Raw genomic sequence first — 21,597 nt, forward strand, 5'->3', positions numbered from 1 at the left:
GTCGTAGTGTCTCGTCGGTGACCTCGTTGCGTTGGAAATCATGCAATCGCTTGGTCAAGAGTTTCTCTACTTATTCCTGAATTTGCCTTTGTTGGGGTAGCGGAGCTCTCGGCTGCCTCCAGTCATGACTTGTTGGTCTAGGCTACTCTTCAATGTGTTTGGCTCGTCTATGCCGCGGATGCAGTGCATGTGGTGTGTTCCTAGAAGGAGAGCGAGTTCTTCGCAGGCTGCTGGTTGAACTTGAGCTGGATTGAGTGACTGCTTCTCTCCGTCCGTCGTGCTGCCTACTCTGATGTAAGGTGGAGGATGCTCCTTGTGGGCTTAGCCGCGAATATATATTTTGCCCGGAAGGTTGCTCATGTTGATTATCGGAGTATGACCCCAACCATGAATGTATGCTCATCCGTGGGCATAGTCAAGAATGCATGCTCCTCCGCGCGCTAAGACGGGAATGTACACTGCCCAAACGTTCGGCTCGTGGCTGGTCGAGTGGCTGCTTACCGGGACGCTGCTAGAAAGGTCCGTCTGCCCTTGTCCTACTTCGGGATACCTCGTCGGGGCACGTTGGATCCCGATGCGTTGCAAAAGCTGATTCACCAAGGTTGTCTGTTGTGCAAGGGCGCTCATCAACTCTATGACTTGTCGAGACAAGTGTTGTTCACCATTTGGATTGGAAGAGCTTGGAAGGAATGCACCTCCTTAGGCAGTGGAATGGTGGTAGACTTGGGGCGATAGATTTGAGTGGGGAAATGTCAAATCTGTGAAAAAATATGGTAAAAATGCCCCCAGCTCGATGATAGGTCTGGTTGAAATAGTCTTGGGCCGACTTGGGCTGCTTGGAAAGCCACTGGAGCAGGATGGGTCGTGAGAGTGGGCTGCTCGATTGGAGCTGGCTGGGCCATGGGAGTGGGCTGCTCGTCGGGAACATTATGGGTCACTAGAGCAGGCTGCTCGGCAGAAGCTGGTTGGGCCATGAGAGTGGGCTGCTCGACGGAAGCAGGCTGGACCACGGGAGTGGGCTGCTCGTCGGGAGCAAGTTGGGTCACGAGAGCAAGCTGCTTGGCAAGAGTAGGCTGGGCCACAAGAGTGGGCTGCTCGACGGAAGCAGGCTAGACCACAGGAGTGGGCTGCTCGTCGGGAGCAGGCTGGGTCACGAGAGCAGGCTGCTTGGCAGGAGCAAGCTGGGCCACGGTAGTGGGCTGCTGGACGGAAACAGGCTGGACCATGGAAGTGGGCTGCTCATCGAGAGCAAGCTGGGTCACGAGAGCAGGTTGCTTGGCAGGAGCAGGCTGGTTAGTATGTGATGCATGTGAATGCGAGGCTTGGGCCTGGGCCCGTGCAAACTTGGATGGCACGACTTGGGTCGTGGCCTTGGTGCTGTGAGCCTTGGATGGCACGGCTCGAGCTGTGGTGAAGGCACCATGGACCTCGCCATGGGTGGCTACTGAGGTAGCCACCGTGGTGGTTCCCATGGTGGAAACTCGTGGTGGTGGTGCTGCTCCACTTATTGTCGCATTTAGCCTCACGGATCTCCGCAATCCCATTTCTTGAACATTAGAATTTTCACTTGTGGAATTTTCTAAATTTCTAGCCATTATATTTTACTTATACGTTTTATCAAAGAACCTTTGCAAGTAAAAAATTCTAATAATAAGAACGTATGAAAAATATTCAAATGGACTAGAAAATAAAGAAAAAACCTTTTTGTGCGAGAGTCTTCTACGAGTATGGATTTCTACTCTCAATGAAAGCACCAATTTATGGATGCAAATTTCTTCCTCCTTGATCTTGGACAATTTTGCACCTACAAAACAATTAATACCTTAGGTTAAGGCCAAGAGCCTCACGCACCCACGATGAATGGGGGGGGCTTTGGCCGAAGAACCTCCGATGCCAAAGTTAGAATTTAGAGAGAAAAAGTGTTTAGAGAATTTTGGGATTTTTGCCAAAGTGTTGGAATTGGCTTTTTTGGTGAGAATGAGAGTATATTTATAGGGATAGGAGCTGGCTAGGGTTTTTGTGTTTAATTTAGGTTTAATTAGCCAATTTATTTGGCTATTAAACATAAAATGAATGTTTTGGTGGTTTTTGGAATTAATTGGCTAGTTAATTAGGGTAATTGGAAAGGGAAAATAGTGGAAAAGGTGGAGAATAAGATGGTTTACTTTTCTTGATGGGATTGGCCGGATATTTTAGTAGTTTTAGGTTTGGATGGGTGTTTCAATTGATAATTAAGGGATTGATTAGGTAATTAATCCCTTAATTAGTCAATTATTATGATTTTAGGAAATATGAAAGAAATAAGTATATTATTTAGCTAATTGATTAGCTAAATAATGAAATGGGAAATATATGAATAAATTAGGTTTTAAGTTGATACCTATTTTGGGCACTTTTGACTTGGTTGAGGGATAATTGTTTGCTGCTTGCGCGTAGGAATCCCGGTATACCTCAAGGGTAGTTTTGTCTTTTTTTGTCAAAAATCCACGTGTCGCCTTGTGATTATTTTTGGCTCCACAATGGCCGCATTTCTCAGTCCCACAAAAAATGCAATTATACTTGTAGGTGAAAGTTGGAAAGTCCTCAACAACCTTTTTCTTCTTCTTCAAGTTGGAGTTGAATCAAAGTGTCTTTAACAACCCTTGTTTTTTCTTTTTCTTCTTCTTCAAGTCGGTATCGATTCAGAGAGTCTTCAACAGTCCATTCATCAAAAGCAATTTTTCTCAATCAATATGTTTGTAGTTTCATTGGTTAGAGTTTTGTTCAACGATGGAGGGTGGGAGGGTTTTGATAGTTAAGAACGTGAATAATACACTAAAAGTGATTTTGGGTGTATTTAAATTTTTTAAAATTTTTTAAACCTAATAAGGTCAAAATTGTCATTCATAGTGGGGTAAATAAGTCATTTAATATTAAATTTTAATGTGGGGGTGCATTCAACATTTTGTGGGATGCTAATATAAAAAGCCTTAAATTTTACGATAATTATAATCAAAAGTTGATATGAAAGTATAGTATATTTTTATAGTAAGGTTTTTCCAAAAAATAAATAAATAAAATAAGGATCGAATGTCTTTTTACTGCCATTTACAACCATCTTTGTCCTTTCAACTTCGTCAATCCACACCCCACGTCGTGAACAGCCGTCCGAAACAAAAGGCGGATAAACTCGATTGGGTTCAATGACCACAAGACAAAGGTTAACTTGCAAAAAAATGGAGGGGCAAAGGCGGACGAGGAGGCTATCTTCACTATTTTTATAGTGCTTAGTCCAAGTAAAACTAATCCACGTAGTCATGAAGCTGATTCAATTCTAATTAGGAGCTTCACGGTTAAGAGTAAAAGAGGAGGATTTTAGTCATTAAGGGTATATTAGTACTTTCATATCAACTTTTGATTATAATTATCATAAACTTAAATGAGTAATTACATTCTATATCCATAGTTTTGTTATTTTCCAAATTTCCCCATCACTATTCCCATCATTCGATGTAAGACGACTTTTCGATTTCCCCCGAAAACTATGGCTGCATACGATGTCGTTTCAAGAGACGTACTTGGTTTTTTTACGTCATGTCGTTCTTTTGACAACTATTTAGATTGGATACAACATGTCGCTCATTTTTAGAGTAAAATAAGTCCGAATAAATCTGAACAAACATAGTTCTAACAATTTTTTTTGTTACAAATGATAGCGTTAGTGTGTTAAATTGTTTATTCTTAGGGGAGAGGGAGGTCGGTCCAAAACGTTTGAGTAAGGGTCATCTCCAATGCAAATTCCTCTAAATTTTTGGTCGAATGTAGATGACCATTTTATGAGAATTTAGAATTTGAGTCTAAGAAACTTCTTGAAGATGGTATATAGTAGAACCGAATAGCCATGGTTTTGGGTATTTGCCAGACTAAGATGGAGGATCTAAATTCCGGGAATAGTGATGTTTCGAAAGCTTTTCAATGATTAAAAAAATGTTTCAGTTCATTGGAATGAATATTCAAGTGGAAAGTAATAGACTTTTATTAGGATATTTGGTAAGTTTGTTAGGGCTTCCGGCTGCCCATCATTCCAGTTGTAGCTGTAATCTTCTTCAATGATAGGAGTATATTACGCAACGTTTGTTTTTTTAATTTATCTATAAATACGTTCACTAAAAGAAATATATAGAAGTAACTAATTAACTAACTAGATTTGATGAAACACAGCATTAGTGAGAGGCTGCAGACAACTAAACCCCCAAACAGAATAAACAAACTGTTGACATTTGAAAAACCTACAACAAATTTGAGAAAGCTACTAGTACTGCAGTACACTAATTAGTGTGTGTGTGTATATATATATATATACTCATTACATGACAGTTTTTTCACGCCACTCAATACGACTGGTACATGCTTGATCATCAATGGTGCTAGTACTGCCTCCAAATGATTCTACTGCAGGATGAATGGCGGGGTTAGGATACTTAAAACCATGAGTTTTGTAATATTTATTGAAGTGAAGATTGCAGAGAACTACAAAGAGGAAGGTGACGATGTAGATAGACATGGCAGCACATTTGAACCATAAAGGAAATGGGATGGAGATGGATATGAAGAAGGCTGTGACCCCAAAGAAGAGGCCAAGTTGATGGAAAATCGGGGCAATTGTTATCCCAGCGGGACAGTAGTTGAAGTGAATAAACTTGCTTACCAAGATACAAGTGAAGGCAAGTAAGACTGAGAATCCAAGAAAGTAAAAGATTACAGGGAGATGGAGCTGGCCGGGGGGACCTTGGAATGGGAGAAATGCTATTCCAATCGCCGCTGTAAAGCAAAACATTACGATTATTGTTGTCCAATCTAAGTTGTTGTTGTCGTACTTATTGTTAGTCCTCCCGTCTTCAACTTCTTGCCTTGCGGCATCTAGGTCACGATCGGAATCGCGATCTCGATCGATGGGACCAATTGTCAGAAGTTTGAGCCTTTGGATTGGCGTTACTGTAACTGCAAGGAGAAAAGGCTTAAAGTACTGATCCCAAGCAGTATTAACAACATAACTCATTTTATTCTGCACAAAGGTAGGTAGAGATGGAGATATATCGAGGGGTAGAGGTACTTGATGATGATATGGTTTGTGAGATTTGATGGTTTGAATGGAAGTGGTATTTGAATACTCAGGAAATGGTTTGCATCCAGATATATAGACAGGCAAAGAGAGAGAAATGACAGATGTCGTGGTAGAGAGAATGGTAGTACAGAAGGAGAGAGAGATGTCTCGGAGATATAGAGAGAGGAGAGAGAAATGGGAGATAAATGGTCGTAGAGAGGGGAGAGAGGACAGAGGAGAGAGAGATGTCTCGGAGATATAGAGAGAGGAGAGAGAAATGGGAGATAAATGGTAGTAGAGAGAGGAAGTAGAGAGAGGAGAGAGGACTGAGAAGAGAGAGATGTCTCGGAGATATAGAGAGAGGAGAGAGAAATGGGAGAATCGGGAGATGTCTTGGAGAGAGGAGAGAGAAGAGACCTTACCTAGTAATTTGAAAAAAAAGCAAATTCTATATTTAATTAATAAGGGTCACTTTGATGCATGGCATTGGCATGTCTTGGAATCTTGACACTGGATATTGTTGTGAGTAGGAGTGGGTGCGGTTTTATTTCGTGTGGTTTTGAGTAAAACTAAAATTAAAATTGTAAGTTTTGACGATTTGATGCGATGCGGGTTTGAAATTAAAATCGAAATGAAACCAAATCATATGGTTCGGTTCAGTTTGGTTTTAAACGGTTTTGGTGCTGTTTCATTGTTTGAAAAAACTATTATGATTACCTAGTTATATCTCATTTCATTTTCCTTTGATATACACTTCAATTCTCTCATATGAGCAGCATTTACTATTTGTTTTTCATTTTACATGTCTTCTATGTTTGTCGGATTCTTCAAATCTTGATTAAAACATAAAATAAAAATAAGCAACAACAACAATTAATAACAGTTAAAAAAAATTATTTGCATATCCTGGCTGTGTTGCCTTCTACATCGTGTCATCTGATAAATTTTCTTATTCTTTTCTTTACTTTTTCTTTGCTTTTCAAGACACACATTTTTGGCAATTTGGAGCTTAGATTAAACACAAGCATGTGTGTCCCATGTTGGGAATACCCGACACCCCTTTCTCTCCGATCTGGTCTGGTCTCACCGGCACCCCTTTCTCTCTGTTTGGTTGGTGGGAAAACCTGGACTGGCCGATAGTAGACTTAGGCGGCTCAACTTGTTTGGTCAACATGTTTTTCTTGTAACGCTTATTTAGGTCCTTCCAATGTATGAACTCGTGGCTGCCGAGTCTACCATTAGTCGTTCTCGCTCACTTCCGCTTCGGCCTTCAGATTTGTTTGGATTGCTGCCGACCGGAGATTTGAGAAAATAATTAAAATTTGGATTTGGACATTTACGGAATGTATCACCTTTTAATTTTTATGATAATTATAATCAAAAGTTTATATGAAAGTATAGTGTATTTTTATAATAAGGTTTTTCCAAAAAATAAATAAATAAAATAAGGATCGAATGTCTTTTTACTGCCATTTACAACCATCTTTGTCCTTTCAACTTCGTTAGCAAAAAAATGAAGCGGTGGAAGAAGATAGGGAGGCTAGCTTCACTATTTTTATAGTACTTAGTACAAGTAAAGCCAATCCAACTTAGTCATGAAGCTAATTCAATCCTAATTAGGAAGATGAAAGAAACGAAGCTTCACGGTTAAGAGTAAAAGAGGAATTTTAGTCATTAAAGGTATATTAATACTTTCATATTAACTTTTGATTATAATTATCATAAACTTAAAAGGGTAATCATATTCTATGTAGGGTCCATAGTTTTGTTATTTTTCAAATTTCCCCATTACTATTCCCATCATTCGATGTAATATGACTTTTGATTTCCCATTAAAACTGTGGCTCCTTTCAAGAGACGTACTTAGTTTTGTTATTTTTCAAATTTCCCCATCACTATTCCCATCATTCGATGTAATATGACTTTTTGATTTCCCACAAAAACTGTGGCTCGTTTCAAGAGACGTACTTTGTCTTTTTACGTCATGTCATCCTTTTGACAACTATTTAGATTGGATACAACATGTCGCTTATTTTCAAATTAAAATAAGTCCGAATAAATCTAAACAAACATAGTTATGACTAATTTTTTTTATTACAAATGATAACGTTAATAAGTTAAATTGTTTATTCTTAGGGGAAGAGGGGTCAGTCCAAAACCTTTTAGTAAAGGTCATCTCGAATGCAAATTCTTCTAAATTTTTGGTCGAATGTAGATGACCAATATATGAGAGTTTAGAATTTGAGTCTAAGAAACTTTTTTATTTTTTTAATTAAAAGATGAGTAGTTGTTGGCTTCGCCACGGCAGTCCACTTTTTTAGGGGCCTAAGAAACTCCTTAAATATGGTATATGGTAGAAGAGAAGGGTTGTTGATTTTAAACATCTGATTAAACACCATCCATGAACATAATTAATCTTTTATATAACGATGCAGTATGCAGTAGAGTTACTGAATTAACAAACTTGAACTCCAAACACAATTAACAAGAGCTTAATCACTTCACTTATGAAGGCCAGTTTCTACACCAACCAGACCACGCAGACACCAAACCACTAATCCCAAGAGTGACTGCATGATTACAGAACGGATTAGGCTCGATATCCGCGATTCCGATGACCAAATCCGCAATGTTAGCCGCCACTGCCATTAATCTCTCATCACTCTGTCACCCCTAATCTTCCTCAAACTCTCGCTCTTCATCTCCGCAGACTTGTCTTCCAAGGCAGCAACCTTCTTCTCCGCCTCCACACCCTCTTTCAGCGCAATGAAATCCAAAACGATGAAGAACACGTACCCGAACGACTCACCAAACGCCGATATAAAGCTCATCTTTTGCGCCAGATTCGGGCTCAGAGTCCCAATTCTGGACAGCCAGAGAAAATGGTCGAAAAAGAAGTAGACCATCTCCCCTGCATTAGCAAGAACAGCTAGGAACCGAATCGTAGGGGTTGATCCAGGGCTTCTTCTCAACGCATTGAATCCTGTGAGAAACCGGCCCGTTCGAAAGGCCTTCCGGCTAAGCCCGGATGCAACTTCCCACTGCTTGGCTCGCTGTGCGATTTCGGGGTTTTTGGCCTCGGCGTGCCAGTGCGCAATCTTGGAGATGTATTGGAAGGTTTTGACAAGCTTGTCAATGCCGTCTCTCTTTGCCAGGAAGATAACAAGTTTGTCAACTGTGTCGTTCATGATTGAAAATCTGTGTTGCGCACAGATGGTTTGGTTGTGGTTGGCGATGAAGAACTAAGAATCGCGCCAGCTCGATCGGAGAATTTGGCGAGGAAGATCTAACAAGTTTGTCACTTGTGTCGTCTCTCGCTCACTTCCGCTTCGGCCTTCAGATTTGTTTGGATTGCTGCCGACCCGGAGATTGAGAAAATGATTAAAATTTGAACTTTTACAGAATGTATCACCTTTTAAATTTGGCTTATTATATTAATACACCCTACATTTTCTTTTTCATTTAAAAATTATCTTAATACGGGACATTCTCACTATACATCTTATATTTTGTACATACACCCTACATTTTCTATATATCTCACATTTTTCAAATCTTATAACACTCATTTTTAATTTTCAATAACTGAATCTAACTATTTGAACGTTTAGTTTGCTGAAAGATTTCAAATCATCTAAAAGTGGCAAGGCCTAGAGTCATGGGAGGGGTTTCATTTTGTATCCGCACTAGGCACTCAATGTACATGTATTGACCTTCCACTCCACAATATCTACATGACATGTTAAAAGCATGCAATCTATCATGGCCGCAAAACGAACAAACCAATCGAAAGCCCCAACCAACACTAATTACGTTTCTCAATCCCGCAAAAAGTGCAATATACTTGTAGAGGTTGGAGAGTCTTCAACAACCTTTTTTTCTTCTTCAAGTTGGATTTGACTCAAAGTATCTTTAAAAACCCTTGTTTTTTCTTTTTCTTTTTCTTTTTCTTTTTCTTCTTCTTCTTCAAGTCGAGATCGACTCAGAGAGTCTTCAACAGCCCATTCGTCAAAAACAATTTTTCTGAATCAACATGTTTATAGTTTCATTGGTTAGAGTTTTGTTCAACAATTGAGGGTGGGAGGGTTTTGATAGTTGAGAAGATAAATAATACGCTAAAAGTGATTTTGGGTGTATTTAGAATTATTTAAAAAAAAAACCTAATAAGGTCAAAATTGTCATTGCATAGTGGGATAAATAAGTCATTTAATATTAAATTTTAATGTGGTGTGCTAATATAAAAAGCCTTAATTTTTATGATAATTATAATCAAAAGTTGATATGAAAGTATAATGTCTTTTTATAGTAAGGTTTTTCCAAAAAATAAATAAATAAAATAAGGATTGAATGTCTTTTTACTGCATTTACAACCATCTTTGTCCTTTCAGGTCAAAAGTCGACTCGCAAAAAAATGGAGCGGCAGAGGCAGACAGAGAGGCTAGCTTCAATATTTTTATAGTGCTGAGTCCAAGTAAAGCTAATCCAACTTAGTCAGGAAGCTGATTCAATTCTAATTAAGAAGATGAAAGAAACAAGGCTTCACGGTTAAGAGTAAAAGATGAAGAATTTAGTCATTAAGGGTGTATATGTACTTTCATATCAAATTTTGATTATAATTATCATAAACTTAAAAGGGTAATTATATTCTATATAGGGTCCATAGTTTTGTTATTTTCCAAATTTCCCCCTGATCACTATTCCCATCATTCGATGTAACACGACTTTTCGATTCCCTCCGAAAACTGTGGCTGCATATGATGTCATTTCAAGAGACGTACATGGTTTTTTTACGTCATGTCGTCCCTTTGACAACTATTTAGATTGAATACAACATGTATCGCTCATTTTCAGAGTAAAATAAGTCCAAATAAATATGAACAAACATAGTTATGATTATTTTATTTTTTTGTTACAAATTAGCATTAGTGTGTTAAATTGTTTATTCTTAGGGGAGAGAGAGAGGTCCAAAACCTTTTAGTAAGGGTCATCTCCAATGCAAATTCCTCTAGATTTTTGGTCGAATGTAGATGACCAATATATGAGAATTTAGAATTTGAGTCTAAGAAACTTCTTGAAGATGGCATATAGTAGAACCGAATAGCCATGGTTTTGGGTATTTGCCAGACTAAGATGGAGGATCTAAATTCCGGGAATAGTGATGTTTCGAAAGCTTTTCAATGATTGAAAAAATGTTTCAGTTCATTGGAATGAATATTCAAGTGGAAAGTAATAGACTTTTATTAGGACAATTGGTAAGTTTGTTGAAGGGCTTCCGGCTGCCCGTCATTCCAGTTGTAGCTGTAATCTTCTTCAATGATAGGAGTATATTATGCAACGTTTGTTCTTTAATTTATCTATAAATACGTTCACTAAAAGAAATATATAGAAGTAACTAATTAACTAACTAGATTTGATTAGACATGGCATTCGTGTCGTGTTTTTCGTGTTCGTGTCGTTTTCGTGTCATACCCGATATCTTAACGGGTCGTGTCGTGTAACACCCGTTAAAATAAACGGGTAAAATGACCCGACCTGAAATCGACCCGATAATATTAACAGGTAATATGACCCAACCCGTTACCCGTTAAGGAAAATATATTTTAAACCAATAAATAATCAAATGAAAAACATAATACTAAATAAGTATATACATTCCATATTATCACATCCAAAACATAAAAACGCAATTTTGTTTTAAGTATATTTTCGCTTACCTAAAGTCTTTAATAGTTTTTTAATTAATGTAGAAGTGTAAAAAAATATAGAAAAAAATATATAAACACTCGTAATGACAAGCTTTATAACTTTCATGAAGAGCTTAACTTCGAAATTCGCCACTATAATCATATAAATCATAGATCAAAATTTAACCATTGATTGTTGTTTACATTTATGCTTCATTGTTCTCATCAAATTTCGTTTTTTTAGATTTTCTTTTTTGAAAACATAATCTATTAGAGGGTGCAGGTAGATGAACGGTTTGGATCATTGATATTATATTTAGAGTTTTGCGGTTAGTGAAAATATTGCTTGATGTTTATAAAGTTTCTACAAATTATATGACATTGACTCATATTTCAGTTAACCGTAAATATCGAAATGTGATATCATCTTCTTACATCCGCCAGACGATCATGTTTTCAAAAAATAAAATTTTAAAAATGAAATTCAGTAAGAAGAATAAACTGTAAATGACAATCGACAGTTAAATAAATTTAAGGTTTCACTACTACAAAATTATCTATTGCTGGCAGTCCAAAAACTTTTTTCAACGATCCAACCGTCAAACTTATTTGTACACATTCCAAGATTGCATACGTAAAAAATCGTAAAAAACAAACATTCAGAGATTATGTAATGGAACAAAAGTTTTCGACGGTTATAAACGAAAAATCACAATTTAACGGTTATTTTAGCTCCGATTTTGATGATCTTTTACATATACACTCATCTACCCTATAAGAATGTAATGAATAAATTTGATCTTTAATTTAAAGTATTTACACTAGTGGATACCACAAAAACTTATTTTATACTTAATAAAAATATAATATTAACTCTAAGTATTTGTTTAATCTACTGGTTTGACGCAATATGCATTCTACGAAACTTTTTTCAACAATCTAACCATCAAACTTATTTGTACATATTCCGATATCGTATACGTAAAAAATCGTAAAAAACAAACATTCAGAGATTACGTAATGGAACAAAAAATTTCGATGGTTATAAACGAAAAATCACAATTTAACGGTTATTTTATCTCCGATTTTGATGATTTTTTACAGATAGACTCCTCGACCTATAAGAATGTAATGAATAAATTTGATCTTTAATTTAAAGTATTTATACTTAATAGAAGTATAATATTCATTATAAGTGTTTGTTTAATCTACTGTTTTGATGCAATATGCATTCTACAAAACTTTTTTCAACGATCCAACCGTCAAACTTATTTGTACACATTCCGAGATCGCATACGTAAAAAATCATAACAAACAAACATTCAGAGATTACGTAACATAACAAAAGTTTTCCACGGTTATAAAAGAAAAATCACAATTTAACGGTTAATTTATCTCCGATTTTGATGATTTTTTACAGATACACTCCTCAATCCTATAAGAATGTAATGAATAAATTTGATCTTTAATTTAAAGTCTTTACACTAATGGATACCACAAAAACTTATTTTATACTTAATAGAAGTATAATATTAACTCTAAGTGTTTGTTTAATCTACTGTTTTGACGCAATATGCATTCTACAAAACTTTTTTCAACGATCCAACCGTCAAACTTATTTGTACACATTCCGAGATCGCATTCGTAAAATATCATAAAAAACAAACATTCAGAGATTACGTAACGGAACAAAAGTTTTCGACGGTTATAAATGAAAAATCACAATTTAACGGTTATTTAAGCTCCGATTTTGATGATTTTTTACAGATACACTCCTCAACCCTATAAGAATGTAATGAATAAATTTGATCTTTAATTTAAAGTATTTACACTAGTGGATACCACAAAAACTTATTTTATACTTAATAGAAGTATAATATTAACTCTAAGTGTTTGTTTAATCTACCGTTTTGACGCAATATGCATTCTACAAAACTTTTTTCAACGATCCAACCGTCAAACTTATTTGTACACATTCCGAGATCGCATACGTAAAAAATCATAAAAAAACAAACATTCAGAGATTACATAATGGAACAAAAGTTTTCGACGGTTATAAACGAAAAATCATAATTTAACGGTTATTTTATCTCCGATTTTGATGATTTTTTACAGATAGACTCCTCGACCTATAAGAATGTAATGAATAAATTTGATCTTTAATTTAAAGTATTTACACTAGTGGAACTTATTTTATACTTAATAGAAGTATAATATTAACTCTAAGTGTTTGTTTAATCTACTGTTTTGACGCAATATGCATTCTACAAAACATTTTTCAATGATCCAACCGTCAAAATTATTTGTACACATTCCGAGATCGCATACGTAAAAAATCATAAAAAAACAAACATTCAGAGATTACGTAACGGAACAAAAGTTTTCGATGGTTATAAACGAAAAATCACAATTTAACGGTTATTTGAGTTCTGATTTTGATGTTTTTTTACAGATACACTCCTCGACCCTATAAGAATGTAATGAATAAATTTGATCTTTAATTTAAAGTATTTACACTAGTGGATACCACAACAACTTTTTTTATACTTAATTAAAGTATAATATTAACTTTAAGTGTTTGTTTAATCTACTATTTTGACGCAATATGCATTCTATGAAACTTTTTTTAACGATCCAACCATCAAACGTATTTGTACACATTTCGAGATTGCATACGTAAAAAATCATAACAAATAAACATTTAGAGATTACGTAACGGAACAAAAGTTTTCGACGGTTATAAACGAAAAATTACAATTTAACGGTTATTTTAACTCCGATTTTGATGATTTTTTTACAGATACACTCCTCGACCATATAAGAATGTAATGAATACATTTGATCTTTAATTTAAAGTATTTATACTAGTGGATACCACAAAAACTTATTTTATACTTAATACAAGTATAATATTAACTCCAAGTGTTTGTTTAATCTATTGTTTTGACGCAATATGCATTCTACAAAACTTTTTTCAACGATCAAACCGTCAAACTTATTTGTACACATTCCAAGATCGCATACGTAAAAAATCATAAAAAATAAACATTCAGATATTACGTAATGGAACAAAAGTTTTCGACGATTATAAACGAAAAATCACAATTTAACGGTTATTTTAGCTCCGATTTTGATGATTTTTTACAGATACACTCCTCGACCCTATAAGAATGTAATGAATAAATTTGATCTTTAATTTAAAGTATTTACACTAGTGGATACCACAAAAACTTATTTTATACTTAATAGAAGTATAATATTAACTCTAAGTGTTTGTTTAATATACCGTTTTGACGCAATATGCATTCTACAAAACTTTTTTCAACGATCCAACCGTCAAACTTATTTGTACACATTTCGAGATCGCAAACTTAAAAAATCATAAAAAACAAACATTCAGAGATTACGTAACGGAACAAAAGTTTTCGACGGTTATAAATGAAAAATCACAATTTAACGGTTATTTTAGCTTTGATTTTGATGATTTTGTACATATACACTCCTCGACCCTATAAGAATGTAATGAATAAATTTGATCTTTAATTTAAAGCATTTACATTTTTTTATATATGAGTGATTGTATATATATATTTTTACATTTTTTACACTTCTACAATAATTATTATTAATTTTGCCCTCAAATAAAAAACATTATTCATGAGGACTTGAAGGATTTTAAAAATCTAAATGATAATATAAGTGTAACAATTATCTATTTGTAGAGGAATAATGATAAATCACGAGTGTTTATATATTCTTTCACATTTTTCATACTTTTATGTATGTCTTCTTAGTTCTTGCATATACAAATACTATACTAGTATATTATGTAAAATTTAGTAAAATTTATGTACAAGAATATGTTATGTAAAATTTATCCTAGTAATGATAATAAGGAACTCTCATAATAAAAATAAATAATGACTAAAACTTTTTTTTTTTATAATTTATATAGAACAATAATACAAAATTATATATTTAATATAGAATATATTGTATATATTAATATGACTATTGTGTTTTATAATAAATCTTTTAGTAATTAAACTTTAAAATTATTAAATTTTTTTTTTCTTAATGGGTCGAAACGGGTTACCCACGTGTTACCCGCGTGTATACTTGTTAAGAACCCGTTATTAACGGGTTCTTAACGGGTCACCCGATAGTGACCCGATAAGTTATCGTGTTGACCCGAAACCCGTTATTTTCGTGTCGTTTTCGTGTCGTGTCACCGTGTCGTGTCAAAAACTGCTAAGTCTAGATTTGATGAAACATAGCATTAGTGAGAGGTTGCAGACAACTGTTTTTTTTTAAACAAGTACGATATTCAATTCAAGGTGGAACAACGTACAAGCAAATAGAAAGGGTGCTAACAATGGGTCTCGATAAAAACCTTCTCGGGACATAAAACCCGAATGAAGGGAAAAAGAGCGTCTCGCACCAACAAAATTAAGAATTCAAATTATCTTTCAAAAGTAAATCAACAATTACATCAGGGGCGAATGAGGGGTGTGTGCAATAGTTTTCTTTCTTTCTCTCGCTTCAAACCATGAAACTGATTGCTCCAAAGTTAAACCTCTGCGAGCTAGCCGATGAGCCACAATATTAGCATCTCGTCGCACAAAGTGTGCCTTCCATTATTGGAACGGTTGTAAAAGCAAATGTATATCAGACAAGATATGCCCAGAGAGGTCCATGATTTACATCCAAATCATTCTGAATGGCAGCAATTACCAACAGGGCATCACCTTCCAATATGACTTTTTGCAACCTCCATTGTTGTACAAACAAGGCAGCTTCACGAGCTGCAATAGTTTCAGCCAACAAAGGTGATGAAATTCCTTCCACTTTAAATGCCGTTGCAGCAACAAACTCCCCAGCACCATCGCGGAGAACAATTCCCACTGCTCCTACAGCTCCATGTTCATCCCACGCGCCATCAAAATTACATTTTAGCCAACCTTCGTCCGGCTTCCTCCATTTCTGTACATCTAGTGACTTAGGTTTAGGCTGCGATACGTTCCACTTTTTAAATTCATTTAGCCAAGTATGTGACTTTATCGGAATATCCTGCGGTGGCAACACCGAACCCTTCCAAAACAGATCATTACGAGCTTTCCAAATATTCCATAGCATAACAAGCACTAAGTCAAAGCTCTCCTTTGATATATTAGAAGACACACGAGCCAACCAACCTTTTAACCCCATATCTCCATGTTGCATAGATTGTGATCCCAAGGGGCTAGAGGACCATATCGCCTTAGCATGGAAACACCTCAACATTATATGTTCAATCGTTTCCAGTTCATTACCACAGAAAACACAACAATCATCCATAAGTACCTTTTTAATCCGCAAGTTAACTCGAGTCGGCAAAGCATCCAAGCAACTCCTCCAAATGCAGATTTTGACTTTCCCGAGTACTTTAGCACGCCATAATGCCTTGCATAATAATTTAATCTCTATTGAAATCTCAGAATGGCCTGGAATATCTCCACAAATTTCACTACAAGTCCGAGCAACAAAGTATGCACTCTTTGTTGTAAAATTCCCTCGAGGTTCTTTTATCCAAATTAACTTATCAGGTGGATTAAAAAAACTCAAAGGAATACTGAGAATTAGATTGGCTTCTTCAGGAAAGAACATTTGTGATACCACCTGCATATTCCATCGTAGCCTATCTGTTTCCACCATTAAAGATCTAACCGTGAGGTTATGATGGACTCCTACAGGTACCAGACTCAACACTTCAGCATAATTATCCCTCGGCAACCAGTTATCCCCCCAAATCTTAATCTGCAATCCGTCACCTACCCTCCATCTAGCCCCACATTGAACCAGCACTTTAGCTGCTGCAATGCTTCTCCAACAGAATGAAGAATTTGATTTTATTCGAGCCATTAAAAATTCCCTATCAGGGAAATACCAAGCTTTGAACACTTGGGCCACAAGAGAATTCGGTTGTTTGAATGATCCGCCAACCTTGCTTAGCTAGCAAAGCAAGATTAAAAGCATACAAATCTTTAAATCCCAACCCTCCCTCACTTTTAGGCTTGCACATCTTCTTCCAACTCACCCAATGAATACGTCGCTTTCCAACCTCTTTCCCCCACCAAAATTGGGCAGCCATCTGATTCAACTCATCACAGAACGTCTTTGGAAGCAAGAAAGTCTGCATGGTATACAACGGAACCGCATGTGCGACAATTTTAATCAAGATCTCCTTACCAACACTGCTTAACAAACTCCCACGCCATCCATTCAATTTTTTCCAAAGGCGATCTTTGATATAAGCAAGTGTCTGTTTCTTTAACTTACCGGTGTACACCTGTAATCCAAGATAACGATCATGGTAATTAACTTTACTCATACCCAGGCAATCAGCAGTCATCTGGGCATCCACATCATTCACGTTTGCACTAAACGACACACAACTCCTGGACAAATTAACAGCTTGCCCCGAGGCCAATTCATAAGTATGTAGGACATTATTCAGTTCACAACAATCCTGTAATGTACTCCTTGCAAAAATAAAACTATCATCCGCAAAGAGAAGATGATTAATACTTGGCACATCATTACATACCTTTATACCTTTAATCTGGCCTTGGGACTCCTCCGCATCCAACAATGCCGATAAACCTTATGCACAAATCACAAACAAGAACGGGGATAATGGATCCCCTTGCCTTATACCACGTTTAGGTTGGACAAAACCTACAGGCTCCCCATTACGCTTGAAGGAATAGGAGACCGTCATGACACACCGCATGATCCATGTAATCCATTCATCGGTGAAACCCAACCTTTGCATAATTTGTTCAAGGAAAGACCATTTGATGCAGTCATAAGCTTTACTAATGTCCAATTTCAGCGCCATCACACCATTCCAGCCATTATTCTTCCGCTTCAGAAAATGTGCAATTTCCGAAGCCACCAAACAATTATCAGAAATTAATCTTCCAGCAATAAAAGCACTTTGGAAGGGTGAAATGATATCCGGCAATACCACTTTCAGTCTATTTGTAAGCACTTTGGAACAGATTTTGTAAATCACATTACACAAACTAATTGGTCTTAGTTGAGTCATAGAAGTTGGATCTACTTTCTTTGGTATAAGGGTGACATTCGTATACTTAACTTGTCGAAGCATACTCCCCGTTGAAAGGAGATGGCGCACACCGTCGCATACATATATATATATATATTATACATATACTAAAACCCAGTTCGGCTGGTACTGCTTTTCACTGTTTGTGAACAATGAAATGGTGGTAATGCTCTTATTTGCTCCTCTCTTCACCGTTTTTTCTCAGGAAAACTAATGAAAAGGGTTTGAAAACTTTGAGTTTTAATGATAAGGACAAACAAAAGAGTAAAATAAATAGTTCCAGGATTGACATTTTAGTGTAAAAATATGATTTTTTGTTAAAATGAACAGTACCATGAGCTTTTTGTTAAAATACTTTTTTTTTTTTCCCTCCTTGCACAGTAGATTTACTTATTTGTCCACGCTGCCCACGCGTCAATCATCATCGACTGCTCCGCTTCCACTACATCTCGAATTTTCCTTCCGTTTCCACTTCTTTCTCTCACAAAGCTGGGCTTTTCATTTGCTTCCGGTAGTTCTCCATTTGCTACACGAACTCTCGTTCTGATTCGAAGAAATTCCTCAAGGGGCTTAGATTTCGTGGTAAGTCCTCTGTCTCTTTATAGAATTTTGTTTGGATTGGGTTGTTCATTTTGTTCTCCTCACAACAAAACTAAAATTCCTTGAATTCGCCTCATCCAAGTCCAATTCCACTCCGCCATACCCAGGAAAACTTGGCTCCCGTTCTGATTTGAAGAAATTTTAAACCCAGAAAGCGCTTGGGTTTCCTGGTGAGTTCTCGGACATATTTGTTTTGGGTTTGGTTTTTGGGTTCTCTTTTCTTTGATCAAAATAATTTTAAAAATTTGGGTTTTTTTGTTCAATGGTTTGGTCCATCTTATTAGCTTTCTCACCAGAGATGTCTGCCATCACTGTTCCACCAAACTCGAGCGTCCGTTCTTTCGAACCAGGTACGACTTCTTTCACTTTGTGTTTGTTTCCGGGAAAATTTAGGGCTTGAAAGTTTGTAGAGTTGTAGAAGTTAAAAAAAAAAAAAAAGTCTCAATCTTTATATTGTCCTGTACACGAAGTATTTGAAATTTTTATTGTGTTTCGGCATACCCATGCTGGAATTTTGTGATTTGGAAATTATAGAAGTTAGTACCCGAGTAAAATTTCAGATTGGGGTTTTGAATATTGTTCTAGGTTATGGATTAGAACTAAAAGTTACTTTCTAGAAGAGACGTGAAGTTATGTAGTTTTCACTTTTCAGTGTATAAATTGGCTTTTAAACATTGTTCTGGGTTATGGGTTATTACAAAGATTTACCTTCAAGCAAAATTACATTTGATTTACAAGAGGAGATCTTTGAAAAATGAGGTCTCAGCTGACCATGATTCATTGTTATCTTAGAAGAATGGACGCACTAACATATTTCTTTAACAATAATGCGTGACTTTTAAGTGGACAATTTCACGACAATTTCACCTTTTGTTTTCATGTCAAACCAACTTGCCTCACATATATGGTTCCGTTGTTAACATATTTTCTTCCATTGTTTCTCAACAATGCTTTTTTGTTGCACCAGGGAAAATCTATTTGACGATGGGAATCATCTGAATCAGTTCTTGGATGATGATCCAACAATATCTCATTCGTGGTTGGGATAGTTATTAAGAATACGATGGGATAACCGAGTTGAGTTCATGAATTAAACTAGGTCGGGTTAATTGCACTTTAGCAGATGCCTTTTTAACTTAATGTCAATTACTTGACGTTTATCATAGCCTCTTTGTCCACTGATGCTTTTTATTTCTTAAATTGATGCTTTAGCAGTTCCCGTTGTCTACTCCATTGATGTATAAATTGTATCTATAATTTGAAAATACATGTTTTTCATGACAATGTATGATATTTATAAAATACTTTATGTTAGAGTCTAATTCTTTTTCCCTTCCCTTCACTGCAGTCCCGGCAAAAGTACTTGGAGACTTGCAGCAGATGCAAACTCTGTACATAACTAAAACTGTTTACTATCAGGTCTTTCTTGGTTAGTGATTCTGGTATAGCTGATTCATGTGAATATCAATTGTGTGTTTTGTGCTCCCGGGTTTGTGCTTAGAGCATTGTATTTTATTTTTATAAATTTTCTCCTTCAGTTCTATATGCATGTAGTTTTTCCCTTTTTTGTCTCAAATATTTGGTTGGTTTTATTTAACAATTTTTTTCGAATATAGAGAATCTTTGCACCAATATATTATTCTTGGATTTCTTGACAATTTGAAAATGAAATGTTTGCCAACAGTGTCACATGGGTATCATGGATTGCTCAAAAAAGTCTCAAAGACGTGGAGAGATTTGTTACATAGCTCCGACTATGCGAACTATGAAGCTAGAAAACAATGGTGCAGAAATTGTTGTTTGTTCTTGCTAAGGTTTGTAATCCGATGACTAATAAGTATGTTCCCATATTCAGCATTTAAAATATGTCTAGAAATAATGTTATTTTTACATAAGTTAGGTTTTCAATTTTTTACTTCTTGCTATGTTATTTCTTTTTGAGCAAACGACTTTAATCACCCTTCCAAGTTTGGAAATTCTTGAGTTGTGCCAATTGTACATTTGAGGGGATCCCTTGATATATATTAGTTAGTTCTTACTAAAATTTGTGCAAAATGTTTTCGTTATGTTCAAGTAAAAACCTTTTTAAGGTTGCAATTAGTTTTTCACTAGTGTAAATAATGTCTATCATGTATATACATCATAACTTTCTACATGTTTTATACGGTTTAAAAACCCGCAGCAACGCGCGGGTACTAATAGCTAGTATGTATCTATACACACACTAATTACATGACAGTTTTTTCACGTCACTCAATACGACTGGTACGTGCTTGATCATCAATGGTGCTAGTACTGCCTCCGCATGATTCTGCTGTAGGATCAATGGCGGGGTTAGGATACTTAAAACCATGAGTTTTGTAATATTTATTGAAGTGAAGATTGCAGAGAACTACAAGGATGAAGGTTACAACGTAGATAGACAAGGCAACACATTTGAACCACAAAGAAAATGGGATGGAGATGGATATGAAGAAGGCTGTGACCCCAAAGAAGAGGCCAAGTTGATGGAAAATCGGGGCAATTGTTATTCCAGCGGGACAGTAGCTGAAGTGAATAAACTTGCTTACCAAGATACAAGTGAAGGCAAGTAAGACTGAGAGTCCAAGAAAGGAAAAGATTACAGGGAGATGAAGCTGGCCAAAGGGACCTTGGAAGGGGAGAACTGCTATTCCAATCGCCGCTGTCAAGCAAAACACTACGATTATTGTTGCCCAGTCTAAGTTGTTGTTGTCGTACTTATTGTTAGTCCTCCCGTCTGCAACTTCTTGCCTTGCGGCTTCTATGTCACGATCAGAATCGCGATCTCGATCGATGAGACCAATTATCAGAAGTTTGAGCCGTTGGGTTGGTGTTACTGTAACTGCAAGGAGAGAAGGCTTTAAGTACTGATCCCAAGCAGTATTAACAACATAACTCATTTTATTCTGCACAAAGGTAGGTAGAGATGGAGATATATCGGGAGGTAGAGGTACCTGATGATGATATGGTTTGTGAGATTTGATGGTTTGAATGGAAGTGGTATTTGAATGCTCAGGAAATGGTTTGCATGCAGATATATAGACAGGCAAAGAGAGAGAAATGGCAGATGTCGTGGTAGAGAGAATGGTAGTAGAGAA

The 21,597-nt window shown here is 36.2% G+C and overlaps 1 protein-coding gene, 1 long non-coding RNA gene and 1 pseudogene across 4 annotated transcripts; 1 reads left to right on the forward strand and 2 right to left on the reverse strand.

The window, feature by feature from the left end:
- Positions 1 to 4,317: 4,317 nt before the first annotated feature.
- On the reverse strand, positions 4,318 to 21,399 carry LOC126630280 (uncharacterized). Its single transcript, XM_050300370.1, has 2 exons — positions 21,129 to 21,399; positions 4,318 to 4,767 (listed from the first exon to the last, which is right to left on the reverse strand). The coding sequence occupies exons 1-2, from the start codon at positions 21,397 to 21,399 to the stop codon at positions 4,346 to 4,348; spliced, it is 693 nt and encodes a 230-aa protein (XP_050156327.1). The 3' UTR covers positions 4,318 to 4,345.
- Positions 7,486 to 8,500, reverse strand: LOC126630571 (peroxisomal membrane protein 11B-like; annotated as a pseudogene).
- Positions 18,313 to 20,454, forward strand: LOC126630572 (uncharacterized). 3 transcript variants are annotated; one of them, XR_007626040.1, is made up of 6 exons: positions 18,313 to 18,460; positions 18,561 to 18,648; positions 18,763 to 18,828; positions 19,446 to 19,577; positions 19,827 to 19,935; positions 20,163 to 20,454. It is a non-coding gene; the product is annotated as an uncharacterized LOC126630572 (long non-coding RNA). The 3 variants fall into 3 exon arrangements; XR_007626039.1 differs by having other exon boundaries at positions 19,827 to 19,907; XR_007626038.1 differs by lacking the exon at positions 19,446 to 19,577 and having other exon boundaries at positions 19,827 to 19,907.
- Positions 21,400 to 21,597: the final 198 nt, after the last annotated feature.

Source organism: Malus sylvestris, chromosome 7, assembly GCF_916048215.2.
Source record: "Malus sylvestris chromosome 7, drMalSylv7.2, whole genome shotgun sequence".
Classification (NCBI taxonomy): Eukaryota; Viridiplantae; Streptophyta; class Magnoliopsida; order Rosales; family Rosaceae; genus Malus; species Malus sylvestris.

What these genes read in the sequence shown, in the direction of transcription:
- LOC126630280 (XM_050300370.1), bottom strand. Translation starts at nt 21,399, where the DNA reads ATGAGTTATGTTGTTAATACTGCTTGGGATCAGTACTTAAAGCCTTCT. An exon ending in AGCAGTTCTCCCCTTCCAAG is followed by an intron (nt 4,768 to 21,128) that starts GTCCCTTTGGCC and finishes TCCCATTCCAAG; the next exon opens with GTCCCCCCGGCCAGCTCCAT.